Source organism: Limanda limanda, chromosome 10, assembly GCF_963576545.1.
Source record: "Limanda limanda chromosome 10, fLimLim1.1, whole genome shotgun sequence".
Classification (NCBI taxonomy): Eukaryota; Metazoa; Chordata; class Actinopteri; order Pleuronectiformes; family Pleuronectidae; genus Limanda; species Limanda limanda.
Window position 1 is genome coordinate 27,243,601 of NC_083645.1, and position 14,723 is coordinate 27,258,323.

The window sequence follows — 14,723 nt, forward strand, 5'->3', positions numbered from 1 at the left end:
CTGTATCTAAATTAAAGCCACATAATCCTAAAGTATGATACCAATACCACGGTGTTATTATAAAAAAATAATTATAATTGCTGTTATTGTTATAGAGTCATCTTATCTTTTACTTAAATATATTTTATAAATATATAAATGTGTGTGTGTGTGTGTGTGTATAAACTGTACTACATGGACATCTAGAGGCCATAACATGCTACTACAGGATATTCTAAATACACTACATTATTTGTGAATTGCTGAATAATAATAATAATAATAATAATAATAATGATAATAATATGTTGTCCAGCAATAAGCTGCAAATTCAGTATTTTATACGTTTAATTGTATGTATTTTTAAAGCTCATTCTTTCAGTTGTTTTTTATCACGTTTTTGTAAATTTTATTTCACCTAAAATCACAGTTTTCATAAAAATTGTTGTTTAGTCTTAAGCTGTATTTACTTTTCTTAAATATCAATGTGCAAATGCTGTTTAGAAAAACGTGAGACTATTTTCTACAAGTACAAACACACCAATAATACTTCCTGTTACTTATTTCTAGATATTCACATCATGCGAATAACGTTTTAGTTCCTTTTTTACTTGTTTCACGTTTTATATAATAAACAAACTACAGTGAAAGGGGAAGAGGACAGTCAGCCAATCAGGTGTCTCGCTGGTCATGTGACGGGGGCCGGTCCCACTGTAAACACGGAAGTAGCTTCTCTGCAGCCTCGGCTTCCGCCTCATGTTTCTATAAAGGCTCGCAGGCTCTGCGGCAGGACTCGAACCCTCCACAGCAGAGGACTGACCGGGTGTGTGAGCAGAGGACTGACCGGAAGTCAGCGTCACAGACCGGGATGGACAAGTGGCTGATGCTGGCGGTGGCTCTGGCTCTGGTCCTGGATCAGGTGACCTGCAGAAAGGTCACTAAGGCTCAGGTGAGATTTTATTACTATTTTATTAGATATTTAAAACTTCACATGAAGTGTTCTGAATTCAGAGAAACACAGGAACACATTTAAAACATCTTATTCTCTTATTAAATAAATGAAGTACTGATAGATTGCGGTTTAATGTCTGTAAATCTGCTGCAGAAACCAGCTAATTAAAAGTACTTCCACAAAAGTACAACACATTAATATTCTCTCACATATAATAAGAATAAGTATCCGTTAAGCTGCAGAAAGGTCACTAAGGCTCAGGTGAGATTATATTACTATTTTATTAGAGATTTAAAACTTCACATGAACTGTTCAGGACTTAGAGAAACACAGGAACTCATTTAAAACATCTTCTTCTTCTTCTTCTTCTCTTATTAATGAAACACTGACAGACTGAGGTTTAATATCTGTAACTCTGCTGCATCAACCTGCTAATTAAAAGTACATTTACAAAAGTATAGCACATTAATATTCTCAGAGTAAGTATCCGTTAAGCTGCAGTAACTTCACGGATCCTCGGACATGTTTTTATCTTTGTTTGCACTCAACTTGTTATCTCGTGCAAACGGAGAGAACTCAGTTAATCTCGTTTTTTTAAATCTTTCACCTTGAAACGTCCTTGATCAGAACAGAGACGTGTGAGAGTCCTCAGCAGGAATCACGTCCCACGTGGAATCGTTTCTGTATTAACGTGTGCTTCACCTGCTTTTCTCTTTGCTCTGAGCAGATTATGGGGTTCGACTGGAAGAACTGTGGGAAGCCCGACGCCCCGGCGGTCCTGAGCGCCCTGGCCGTGGCGCCGGACCCCATCACCATCCCAGGGGAGCTGACCGCCTCCGCCTCCGGGGCCACCACCGTGGAGCTGGCCTCGCCTCTGTCTGTGAGTACACCGGCCCTGTCCCTAATAATGTGATCTACTCAGCACAGGTCTCAGCACTTAATCTTCTTTAAACTTCCTCTATATGAAGAGATTAAAGGGACAAAGTGAAGTGATAGTGAAGTCCACAGGTCTGATTTTGCCAATGACCCATAAACGCATCATTACTCAGGTTTCAACCCTCTTGTGCAACATCTCCACTGCCTTTGTTTGTTGTCTTCTGTCCTCCAGACATGTGTGGACCTGCTCCTGTGAGCTGACTGAGCACATGGAGACATGAACATTTGCAGTAAAACAGGGAAATGGCAAGAAAGGATTTTGCTTTTGAGGTTTAAAAAATGATTCACGAAGAAGAAAAGACTCAAATTAGAGAAAGTTTGGAAATAAAAAGTCTCTTAACGAGTCCTGAAAGTCTCTTGAAACGTCTTAAGTTCTGTTTTACTGCTTTGTAACCCAAACAGACGAGTACATTTATCAGACTTCAGTGCGTTTAAACAAATTAGAACTGTATGAAGTCAACAAGAATCATATGATCTAGAAAAGCCTGTTTTGAAAATATTCAAAGTAAGTTACTGGTCCAATGACTTAAAGTCTGAAACTGGTGTGAAACTGATTTCCTGCTGTTGACATGGAAACATCATGAGGACCTGCTGTGTGAAACCTTATCAGTTCTCTGGTGAACTGTGTCAAATCTTCTTCTCACGTGACCCTGAACATTTCCACACTTTACAACAGTCTCATTGTTTCCTTCACTGTTTATGTATCAGCTCTCTATCTCCTGCGAATAGAAGCGAGTTTATCTTTGCAACACATTTCTACAGTGAGAAAGATTCAAGGTTCTTCACACAAGATGGGAAGAGGCAGGAAGAAAACATGTAAAAGCAACAAAGACTATAAAAGTATTTAGATGGAAGAGGTAGAGAACTAGCAAAAGATAACAAACAGTTAAAGTAACAGTTCAGTGTCAGAAATCAGTAATAACTTGATTTAACAAAATACTCAAGGGAACAAGAAACTCTTCAGCCTTGAATTAAAAGAACTGAGATTCACAGATCTGTGGTTCTGAGGAGTTTGTTCCACATATATGACCAAACAAAAAACCCCAACACAACGGAAAGCAGAACCGACCCAGGTGACCGGAGAGGTCTGGATGTATTTAGTTCCTAAACTGTTATAAACCCACAACCAGTGGGAAGAGACAAAACAATATATGTGAGGAGAGGAGCTTGGATCTGTTACTGTGACCTTTGAACCCGATTTGATGGGACGAATAAAAGATAAAAACACCTCAACCACTCAAAACGGCCTTGTCTCGTGCTCTTATCTGATTTGATTGATCATCCTGTCCATTGCCTTTGTGTTTGTTAATCAGGAGCAGTGTTGGGAAGGATACTTTCAAAACGTATTCCGTTACAGAATACAGAATACATGCCCAAAAATGTAATCTGTAACGTATTCCATTACATTAACTAATCTAAGTAACGTATTCTGAATACTTGGAATACTTCCGGTTTGTAATGCAAGTGTATGATTGCGGCGTTGTTATAGTCAGTGGAGCAGCAGCAGTTTAAACTCTCTCTCCAGCTGGATGTCCGGCTCCCATCCTCTCCACCTCTGTGCCGGCCCCACCGGAGGCTGAAGGACCCCCCCCCCCCCTGCGCCAAGGCTGCCTCGCGTCGTGCAGCGATCGTTTCGGCGTCGAGTCTATTTTTTTTTGCGCTTGACGCGAGCGTATCGCTCCAGGAAACACACTGAAAAATGATTTTAAACGATATTGATGACATTTTATATGATATAAATGATAAAGTATGCATCCCATAGTTTGTATTCCCCTTCTGTTGTCCTGGAGTTTTAATTTTACCAATTTTACCGATCACATTATTAAATGCCCCCCTCTGCCCATCCACTACAGACACATAAGCAGTCATAAAGATAAAAAGAGAGGGGGGGGCGGAGAATACGTAATTTACCCTCGACACCCGACATTGAACGGAGCAAACAGCGGAGAAGTTCTTGAAGATAGATGACATTAAATTGGGACGCTGTTGCAGTTAATGTTGGAGCAACAAGTGACTATATGCTTTTATACTACTGGGTCAACGGGTGATATTATCAGCGCTGCCCGGCGCTTCAGCGTCCGGTGTGAACCCGGCGTGCCTCGCTGGTCTCCTGCAGAGCCATGACAGCGGAGCTCTGGAAGCGCAGGTCGGTCTTCTCTCACCAGGTGCTGGAAGGGCAGCTTGCGGATCAGCAGCTCCGTAGATTTCTGGTAGCGACGGAACTCTCTCAGAGCCACGGTCCCGGGCCTGTAACGGTCCCGAGCCGGTCGCCGTGAGGCTTCTTCACGCCGCCGGGGGCCGGGCGCTCTTACGGCAGCCCTGGTCTCCAGCTGCTTCCTGGGGGCTTTGCCGCCGGTGGATTTACGAGAGAGTGAATAAACTCGAGAAGTACCGTCATGTAATCCACTGATTTCAACAATGTAACTGTATTCTGAATACCATCTATTTAATTTGTAACTGTAACGGAATACAGTTACTCATAATTTGTATTCTAAATACGTAACGCCGTTACATGTATTCCGTTACTCCCCAACACTGATCAGGAGGATAACACAAAATCCTCCTGACAGATTAACATGATATTTGGTGGCAGGCTGGGATTCTGACCTCCTGCTGCTGCTTCACATAACAAACACTAACTCCTGAATCCATCTGCAGACGTTTCACTGAGTCTCTTCTGTCCTCAGGTGACTGTGACCATGGAGAAGGAGGTGGCCGGCTTCTGGGTGAAGATCCCCTGTGTGGAGGAGATCGGCAGCTGCCACTACCCGGACATCTGTGATATTCTGAGCCAGCTGATCCCACCGGGTCAGGACTGTCCGGAGCCGCTGCACACGTACGGACTGCCCTGCCGCTGCCCCTTCAAAGCCGTGAGTCTTCTACTGTAACAGAAACAATGATAAACAAATGATAAACAATGATAATGTAACCCAGGTTAAAAGAAACATGAGAACATAAATAAGTTAATAAATGGTTGAATAAATAGTATTAAAAGTTACCTGAGTTAAGTTTATATTAGTTATAAAATCTATGATTTAATCTGATTAAAATGTTTAACAAAGATTAAAATCAATCAAAAGTTATACAATAGTTCTGGTTTAAAAACGAATTTAAACAGAAGTCAAAATAGAATTGATAAAACCAAAAATAGGAAACGGTAAATCTTTTCTTTTCCTAAAAGATTGAACTTGAATTTAATTAATTTGAAGATTTGTATGTAACGTGTGTTATTTGTTAGTTGTATTGTAAATGTGTTATATGGTGCCTGTTTGTTATTCTATCTAAAACTATTCTTTTTCTATTCTTATACAAAAGAAACCGGCATTTCAACTAACTCTATTGTCTGTGGTGTGTTCACTATATTTATTATTTTCATTGTTTAACTATTTTACTGCTCCTACGAACCTAGGAACTGGTCCTGATAACCTACTTAACTGCAACTAGTAGTTAGTTTTACAATAAACAATGATAAGATCTCTGAACTCGCTCGGTTTGTTCTGTTAACCTGAAAAGACTCAAGCCCATAAACCTCAGCTGTACTTTGTCCCGACTGTTATTCAGTAAAAGTTTCTTCCTCCTCTTGTGCCCGTCGACTTGTTATGACTCCAATCTAAAGCTCTAAAAAACTCATAACCTGAAGCTCAAGGTGCAAAAGTTATTTTCATTGATATTTACAATAAAAACTCAATGTTCCCGACCCCTCGTGTCTCCTCAGGGTTCGTACTCGCTCCCTCAGTCCGACTTCTCCCTGCCGGACATGGACCTGCCGTACTGGCTGACCAACGGGGACTACCGGGTGCAGGGCGTCCTGAGCAGCAAGGCGGGGGAGCTGGGCTGCCTCAAGGTGGCGCTGTCCCTTCACTCCACCTGAACAACCACACGGACCGACACAAGGTTTTTCTTTGTGTGTTTATTTGCATGTACAAGAAGAAAATTTGGAAGTGAAAGCAGAAGTTGCACAAAGTCCTGAAACTGGTCAAACAAGACACCAGACACGTGTTAGACATTAACCTTCAGAATAACAAGCGTTTGTAAAGTCCAACCACGACAAATATGGTACGGAGATTATTTTTTTATGCACAAAGACAAGTTTCTCCAGTTTGTTTACATTCATCTGAGCCATCAAACATTTTTATTAACCAGTAAAAGCTTCGTCTATTTTCTACAGACACAAAAATCCATTCAGCAGCTGAACTTTAAGTCACACATTTCAAAAGCTGAGGAAATAATTAGTATTTCATGTTTTCTTAATTTCTCCAAGAAATAAAATCTGGAGCCGATTCAAAGTAACAGGAGGTTTAAAATATTTGTGAGTCAACATGAAGCCAAAGCTCAGAGGAATCTAACGGTTTCTGTCTGATCTGCCTTTTGCACAGGATGAATTATCTATTATGCCAAAAACTGAGAAAAAGATTTCAACTCTCCAGGCATGAGCCTAATAAATTAATACTTTTCAAAATGCCCAATACATAGTTCATATAGTAGTAGATCTAAACATTTCAATGAATAATCAGATTTTTACATTTTGATCAGAGTGAGAAACATAAATTCTGAAAACAGAAATCGTCAGGAGCCCAGAAAGGTCAAGAGGAAGTTGAAAAGTTGAAGAAATTAATAATGAGAAGTTTGAACAAGGGACAAAAAGTCAAAGGGAACCAAAACAAAAAACAAACCTTTATCTAAAGATTTAAATTTTTGTCCTCTTCTGGATTTGAAACCTCTTGGTTTTATTCTGTGAAGTCGCAGTTTCACATCCTTGTTTTCAGATCCTCTTCTTCCGCATGAATTATCTCTATGGTTAGAAAATAAGTTGTTTCTGATCCTGTTTGATTCTTTGGCCTCAACGTGATTTGAATAATATATCGTAGGAGTAACATGCGATACTGAGGTACGGCCAGGAGAGGGCGATATTCTCATGTTTGAACCACGGGTCCTTTCTGCTGCAGCTCAGTCACATTAAATCAAACTTTTATTTCTTCACTCTCACTTTTCACTGAGAAGAAACAGAACAAAAACATTTATTTGAAATAACGAACTTCCTCAGAATTCAAATGTGTCAAAGTGTTTTTTTTAAACATTGATTTTCTCGCTGTAAAACCTTTAATTTGTCAATTTTTATCAAACGTAGTAGTTCTGTTGTTTTCTTGTGATTAAATCATTAAAAAAAACTTTCATATGTTCCTTTGAGCTTTTTCATCTGAAGGTGAAGTTAAGAACTTCTTTACTTAATCGGTTGCAATCAGGTATTTAAGAATTATCTTATTTGAATGTGTTTTAATTTAATTTTAGATTTCCTTTTGTACCGAGTGCCTGGTTCGATGCTGTCGTCAATTTCAGTGCAACTTTGTAGATTCTTTACTAGAGAATAAAATTATGAGTTAACGTTTATTTGTTAGTTAATGATGATTTTAAATCACTTGTTTTTCTACTGTGCTGATGACAAATATTGTACTGATTTTAATAAACTCAATGACAGAAGCTGTGAATTTTGTTCCCTGATTTATTTGAAATCAAACATTTAATTGTTCTCACATAAAACCACATGAAAGTATTTATTTGTGACCAGCTACAGAGAGAATAACGAATTTAATTCTGAGCGCTTCGTTAGTTGAGTTGTTCGGATGTGTTGAGGTTTTCAGGAGCAGTGGGTGAATCAGCGTTTTCATTCATAACTTTATATTAATACTTGACTTCACGTTGCTTACACCACAAGGGGGCAGCATTTCCTCGGAGCATCAGTTCCTTGCAGGTTTGACTTCAACAGATCTGCTGCAGCGCTGAGCAGAAACTGTACAACAAAACAACACAACTCCTGCAGTGTCAATGTGCATCATCACACTTCTTTCTGCAACAACATGAAACCAGATATTTCATAAAAAACCCAGCTTATAAGAATAAAGATAACAAACTGGTTTCTTCATGATGACAAAGACAATTGAGCGTAACATCTGATTTAGCTTCGCTGCTGCGCTGAAGGTTAAACAGGAAGCGGCAACGGAAACAGAAACACAAAAGGAGGAAAGTTAGGAATTACACACCAGGTAGCTGAAGCTTCCAACACGAGGTGGACTCACAACGTGGACTCACAACATGGACACACACAACATGGACACTGCGTTTATTTGTTTAAATTTCTTGATTAAACAATTATTCTCAGAAAATTACATTTAAAACCGTTATGACTGTGTCCAGAATCCTGATCTTACACAAAAGGCAGAAGTTGAACAAATAGTAGAAAAGAATCAGCTGTAGTGTGTCTTAAGGTGTGTGTGCGTGTGTGTGTGTGTGTCCCCCGACGTCTCACTGTGACCTCTGACCTTTCTCCTGTAGCATCCAGAGCTCCAGGCTTTTATTTTATAAAACATTTCCCAGTGAGTCCGCATGACTACTGTATGAAAATAAACACGTTTAAGAGAAACACTCAAAACCAGAGTTTCCTCCAACATGCAACATGTGTGTGTCATCAGAGCACCTTGATGTGTGTGTAGGTGTGTGTGTGTGTGTGTAGGTGTGTGTGTCTGTGTGTGTGAGACAGATGTGGACCACTTGTTCCTTCAGACAGGAAGTGAACTGAATGTTTTTTCAGCAGAAACATTTAAACCAAAGAAAAGGAAACGTGGTTTCACTTACAGAGCAACCAGAGCATTAGAGCACACACACACACAGACACACACACACACACACACACACACACACACACACACACACACACTGATGATGACTATATTTATCTAATTTTAGCCACTAAGATTCAGACAAAAATAAAATGTTATTGCCATTTAACTTAATTTGAGAAAATCCTTAATATCAACACAACTCTGTATTTTCATTAATTTAAACACATCCTGATAAACGCACAACTCACCACATTAATATTCAGGCTGTGAAACCGGTGTTTACATTCCCACGTCAAAATTTTTAATATTTAAAATCTGGGTCAAATCTGAATGTTTCATGATGAGCCGTGTGTGTGTGTGTGTGTGTGTGTGTTTGTGTGTGTGAGAGGTCAGTAGGTCATGATGAGCTGGAGGAAGATCCACAATCACAGGAAGACACAATGAACGCTGCAGATACTTATACCTGCTCTGACACACAAACACACACACGTTGTGACGCTGTTGTTTCCTTTGTGTGGTTCAATGTGTTGTTTTACCTCATCAGCCTGAAAACAGAACAACTACACAACACACACAGTTCATGTTTGTGTTAATTTCATTTAACTGAAACTTGACATGAAGTAAAATCTCTTCTCTGCAAACCAGAAATCAGACGTGAGTTTCATGAATGAGAGGAAACGATGGGCGGGGGGGGGGGCTACAGACATGGAGGTCTGATGGTTGACCACTCTACCACAGACAGACACACACTGACTGCAAACAACACACAGCAACACACAAAACACAACACAACCCGTCGTGTTCTCCTGTTTTCTGCTCAGACCAGCTCCCCTGGGTTATTGTCTCACTGGTTAAAGTATGATAAAGTTTGTGGTCTGGTTTATTTAAAAAATGTTCATAGTGGCTTTAGACAATTTGTTTTGCTAAATTTTTATTTGCAATAAATCAATCTTCACCATTTTGGAAAGTGGCTCCAGTCTTCTGCCGACATGAGATGTTTCCTCTTCACTCAAACCAGTTTAAACTTCTACAAAACATATTTGCTTTTGCACTTTAGTTGTAATTAAAAATGATTTCCAGGAGTTCTTCTTCAAATAGACCTTAAAGTTATCAAGTGTTTCGTGGTAACAGTTGTCCTTTCCTTTCCTTGCTTCCTCTCCTCTCCTACTTCCTTTTCTCTCCTCTTCTTCCTCTCGTTTACTCTCCTCTCCTTGTTTCCTAACCTCTCCCCTCCTCTCCTCTTCTTCCTCTCGTTTCCTCTCGTTTCCTCTCCTCTTCTTCCTCTCGTTTCCTAACCTCCCCCTCCTCTCCTCTCCTCTTCTTCCTCTTGTTTCCTCTCCTCTCCTCTCCTTGTTTCCTCTCGTTTCCTCTCCTCTCTTCTCCTCTTCTTCCTCTCGTTTCCTCTCCTCTCCTTGTTTCCTCTCGTTTCCTCTCGTTTCCTCTCCTGTTCTTCCTCTCGTTTCCTCTCCTCTCCTCTTCTTCCTCTCGTTTCCTCTCCTCTCGTTTCCTCTCCTCTCCTCTTCTTCCTCTCGTTTCCTCTCCTCTCCTCTTCTTCCTCTCGTTTCCTCTCCTCTCCTCTTCTTCCTCTCGTTTCCTCTCCTCTCCTCTCCTCTTCTTCCTCTCGTTTCCGCTCCTCTCGTTTCCTCTCCTCTCCTCTTCTTCCTCTCGTTTCCTCTCCTCTCCTCCCCTCCTCTCCCCTCCTCTCCCCCTCCCCTCCTCTCCCCTCCTCTCCCCCTCTCCTCTCCTCCTCTCCTCTCCTCTCCTCTCCTCTCCTCTCCTCTCCTCTCCTCTCCTCTCCTCTCCTCTCCTCCTCTCCCCTCCTCCACTCCTCTCCTCACCTCCTCTCCTCTCCTCTCCTCTCCTCTCCTCTCCTCTCCTCTCCTCTCCTCTCCTCTCCTCTCCTCTCCTCTCCTCTCCTCTCCTCTCCTCTCCTCTCCTCCTCTCCTCTCCTCTCCTCTCCTCTCCTCTCTCTCTTTCCGTTTCCGGTGTGAGTGAGTGGTGGTGGTGGACGCGTGGGTGGCGCGGAGATTTTGAACTGGGTTTGCCTGTTTACTGGGATTTCCTTGGTTTTTGTTTCTCATTTCCTATCTGCATGATAAGGTAAGCCTTTTCTTTATTATTGTTTTCAAGTGGCAACGACAGACCGCGGGTTTGTCGGGGGTCTCTGGAGGAATGGCGTCCACGGAGACGCCACCTCCGTCACTCCGGCAGGGAGTCAGAATAGTCCCGCCGGGGGACAACGTTAAGGTGGAGGAAGTCCTGCTGGCTGTTGGAGAACAGGTGGGACATGATAATGTAGTTTATGCCTCCAGAATGAGCAAAGCGGTGGTGGTATTTCTCAAGGAGGAACCACAGGTGCACCAGCTGATTGCCAGTGGAGTGTTTATTAGGGACGGCTTCGTGCAGGTGAACCCGCTGTCGGTTCCCGCAACTCGGATCACGGTATCCGGAGTTCCGCCTTTTATCTCAAATGAGATCTTAAGATCCGAGCTCAGCAGATTCGGTAAATTTTCTAGCGGGTTCAGAACGTTAAATCTCGGTTGCAAGGATCCCAAATTGAGACATGTACAGTCCCTGAGACGGCAGGCGTTTATGTTCCTGTCATCCACCACGAACTCTCTGGAGGTCTCCTTCAGAGTGAAGCACGGGGACGGGTTCTACATGGTGTACGCCAGCTCCGGGAGCTTTAAGTGCTTTGATTGCGGGGATGTGGGGCACAAGCGCTCCTCGTGTCCGCACCATCGGCGGGCCGGTGAAGCGGCAGGTGGCAGTGGCAGCGGCCCGGAGGCGGCTGCCGCTGCCACTGCTGAGGAGGCGGCGGATGCGGCGGCTGCCGCTGCCGCTGCCACTGCCGAAGGGGCGGCAGGTGCGCATAGCACCGAAGCAGCGGCTACACCTGGCGGCTCGGGGGCCGCGGCGGCACCGAGCACCGAACCGGAAACTGAGCCGAGCGGCTCGGGGACCGGGGCGGCGGCCGGCGCTGAACCGGAAACAGCGCCCGGCGCCGCAGCGGAGGACGCTCCTCGCGCTGGAGTGTCAAAGCCCACTCGCGGCAGAGCCTTAAGTGGCGGTGATGCAGTGAGTGGGGGGGACGGTTCACAGCCTGAAGCAGAGAAGTCAGAGGGGCAGAGTCTGTCCAAGAAATTGCGTGTGTCTGAGGACCTAGAGAAATCCTCCCAGTCTGCAGCTGCAGAAATGCCACATGTTGAGGAGGCAGGTCCCTCAGGTGCCACAGATCACTGTGTGAACAACGATGAGGGACAGAGTCTGCCAGCCAGTCAGGCCCCAGGTGAAGAGATGGAGGAGGAGTCAGACCTAGAGAGTGTAGCATCTTTTGGGACCCCAGCTAGAGATATCTCCCTCTACACTTTGGAAGAAATAAACAACTTTCTTGACGTAACATATGCGAGAGTAGCCAAAGTGGAAGAGTATTTTGATGATACAGAAAAATTTATTAGATCGGTGGCGTTTCTGAAAAGACAGTATGGGTTGGATCAGCTCGACGAGAAGAAACGTTTCCGTCTGAAAAAACACATGACAACCCTGAGGAAACAGGCTAAAGGAAAAACAACGAGACAGACGAGGAGCACTGTAAAATAATCATGCATCACTTGGTGTTTTCTTCTTCACTGATTTCTGTATTTTTCCTGTTTATTTTCTTTTCTGACTTTTCTATGAGGAAATTAAAAATAGGGTCACTTAACATTAACGGGGGAAGAGAAAGTAAAAAAAGAGCTGTTATAGCAGAGATCTCGACTCAAAAACACATTGATGTGTTATTTTTGCAGGAAACACACACAACATCGAGTGATGAAGTAGACTGGGGTTTATGGTGGAGGGGTCCTCATGCCTTAAGCCATGGCTCCAACTTCATTGCAGGAGTAGCTGTAATGTTCACCAAAACAATAAATGCAACCATCTTATCCGTTACAGAATTAGTGAAGGGGCGGTTGTTATTAGTAAAAGCAGAAATAGAAAATACAGTGTTGGTTTTTGTGAACGTCTATGCCCCTAATCAAGGTGCAGAGAGAGTACGCTTTTTTAAGTTACTAGAAAACGAACTTAAAAACTATCAGCAGGATCAGCTAATTGTCGGAGGTGATTTCAATTGTACTCTAGATTTTACTAAGGACCGGACCAGTGAAGAACCTCACCCCCAGTCAGCGCAGACCCTTAACAGTCTTATTAAACAGCAAGATCTGGTTGACACCTGGAGGTTAAAGCATCCAATAGCCAGACAATATACATGGATGAGGGTCAGAGAAAGCAGGGTGACGGCAGCCAGACTAGACATGTTGCTTATATCCCAAAACCTTCGAGCCAGACTAAGTGACAGCATCATTAGCCCGGTTGGTTTCTCAGACCATCATCTGGTTAGCATAGAGTTAGTAATTTCACCAGGGGAGAGGGTTAAATCCTACTGGTGTTTTAACAACAAACTGCTGCAAGACACTGCGTTCTGTAAAGCTTTTGAGCTGTTTTGGCGCCAGTGGAAAAATAAAAAAACAGATTACAGTTCTTTAAAGCTCTGGTGGGAGATAGGCAAGGCACAAATTCGTGTGTTTTGCCAACAGTACACCTCATACTCCACTGCCACAGCTAAAGCAGTCATTAAAGAACTGGAGGATAGCATTGTAAACATAGAGGAGGGCTTAGTTGCAGATTCCACCACAGGTCAAACACTACTGAAGGAAAAAAAGTTGAAATTGAGCTCATACCTGCAGGAAAGGGTTAAGGGAGCTCTCGTGAGGTCCCGGCTGCTTCATCTAACAGACATGGATGCACCAACTGCTTTCTTTTTCGATCTTGAAAGATCAGTTGCACAAAGAAGACAGCTCACCTGCATTAGACTCCCAGGGGGCGGAATAACCACCTGTCCAGGCGAGATGAGGAGCCAGGCGTCAGCTTTTTACACCGACCTGTTTGGTGAGGAAAGTTGCTGCATGGAGTCCCGTGAGGAGCTGCTGCAGGGACTACCCCAGCTTAGCCAAGAGGAGAAAACTGCCCTCGACTCTGAGCTAACTCTGCAGGAGCTGACAGAAGCGGTGAACCAGATGGCATCAGGACGAGCGCCAGGGATTGATGGTCTCTCCAATGATCTGCTAAGGAGATTCTGGAGCATCATTGGTCCGGACCTACATGGCGTCCTTTTGGAATGTTTGAGAACAGGTTCACTTCCTGTCTCTTGTCAGCGAGCAGTAATCTCCCTGCTGCCAAAGAAAGGAGATTTGGCCTTACTTAAAAACTGGAGGCCCGTTGCTCTCCTGTGCACAGACTACAAGGTACTTTCAAAAGCCTTAGCCAACAGACTAAAAAACATTTTGGAGATGATTGTCCACAGAGACCAAACGTACTGTATACCAGATCGGACAATCATGGACAATATTTTTCTGATTAGAGATGTTATGGATGTATGTAAAAAATATGAGTTTAATTGTGGAATTGTTTCTTTGGATCAAGAGAAAGCTTTTGATAGGGTAGATCACTCTTATTTATTTGACACTTTAAGAGCTTTTGGTTTAGGTGATGGGTTTATTGCATGGCTCAGCCTATTATATAATGGTGCACAATGCATGATAAAGATGGGGACAGGGCTGACCAGACCAATCCAGGTACAGCGGGGGATAAGACAAGGCTGTCCAATCTCTGGGCAGTTATACAGTCTGGCCATAGAGCCTTTGCTTTGCAGGTTGAGGGGTAAGATCAGTGGCCTCTCGCTGCCTGGCTTCCCAGATCCCGAGTACTCCCTCATAGTCTCTGCATATGCAGATGATGTAAATGTGGTGGTCTCTAATCAACAAGATGTGTCCTCTTTACAAGAAGCACTGTCACTGTATTGTAAGGCTTCCTCTGCACGGGTGAACTGGGAAAAGAGCGAGGCTTTGTTGGTGGGACAGTGGAGCGGGCAAGCAATACCAAGTCTGCCTGGTGGTCTTGAGTGGGGGAAGGAGGGGTTAAGAGTTTTGGGTGTATTTTTGGGTAGCGATGTGTTTCTAACAAAAAACTGGGAGGGAGTGAAGGAGAAGGTGTGTGCTCGGTTGTCTAAGTGGAAATGGTTGCTACCCCAGCTGTCCTATAGGGGAAGAGCTTTGGTTGCCGGCAGTCTGGTTGCCTCGACTCTCTGGCACAGGCTTACGGCTCTGACGCCACCGAGAGGACTAATTGAGGAACTACAAAGAGCCATACTGGATTTCTTCTGGTCTGGCAAACACTGGGTTCGGGCAGCAGTCCTCTATCTG

At 43.3% G+C, this 14,723-nt stretch overlaps 1 protein-coding gene across 1 annotated transcript; it reads left to right on the top strand.

Moving 5' to 3' along the window:
• The first annotated feature begins 697 nt into the window (after window positions 1–697).
• gm2a (ganglioside GM2 activator) lies at window positions 698–7,345 on the top strand. Its single transcript, XM_061078993.1, has 4 exons — window positions 698–928; window positions 1,659–1,811; window positions 4,555–4,737; window positions 5,583–7,345. The coding sequence occupies exons 1-4, from the start codon at window positions 848–850 to the stop codon at window positions 5,736–5,738; spliced, it is 573 nt and encodes a 190-aa protein (XP_060934976.1). The 5' UTR covers window positions 698–847; the 3' UTR covers window positions 5,739–7,345.
• Window positions 7,346–14,723: the final 7,378 nt, after the last annotated feature.

Coding starts and splice junctions, on each gene's coding strand:
- gm2a (XM_061078993.1), top strand. CDS start 848: ATGGACAAGTGGCTGATGCTGGCGGTGGCTCTGGCTCTGGTCCTGGAT. Junction 929..1,658: donor GAAAGGTCACTAAGGCTCAG/GTGAGATTTTAT, acceptor TGCTCTGAGCAG/ATTATGGGGTTCGACTGGAA. Junction 4,738..5,582: donor GCCGCTGCCCCTTCAAAGCC/GTGAGTCTTCTA, acceptor GTGTCTCCTCAG/GGTTCGTACTCGCTCCCTCA.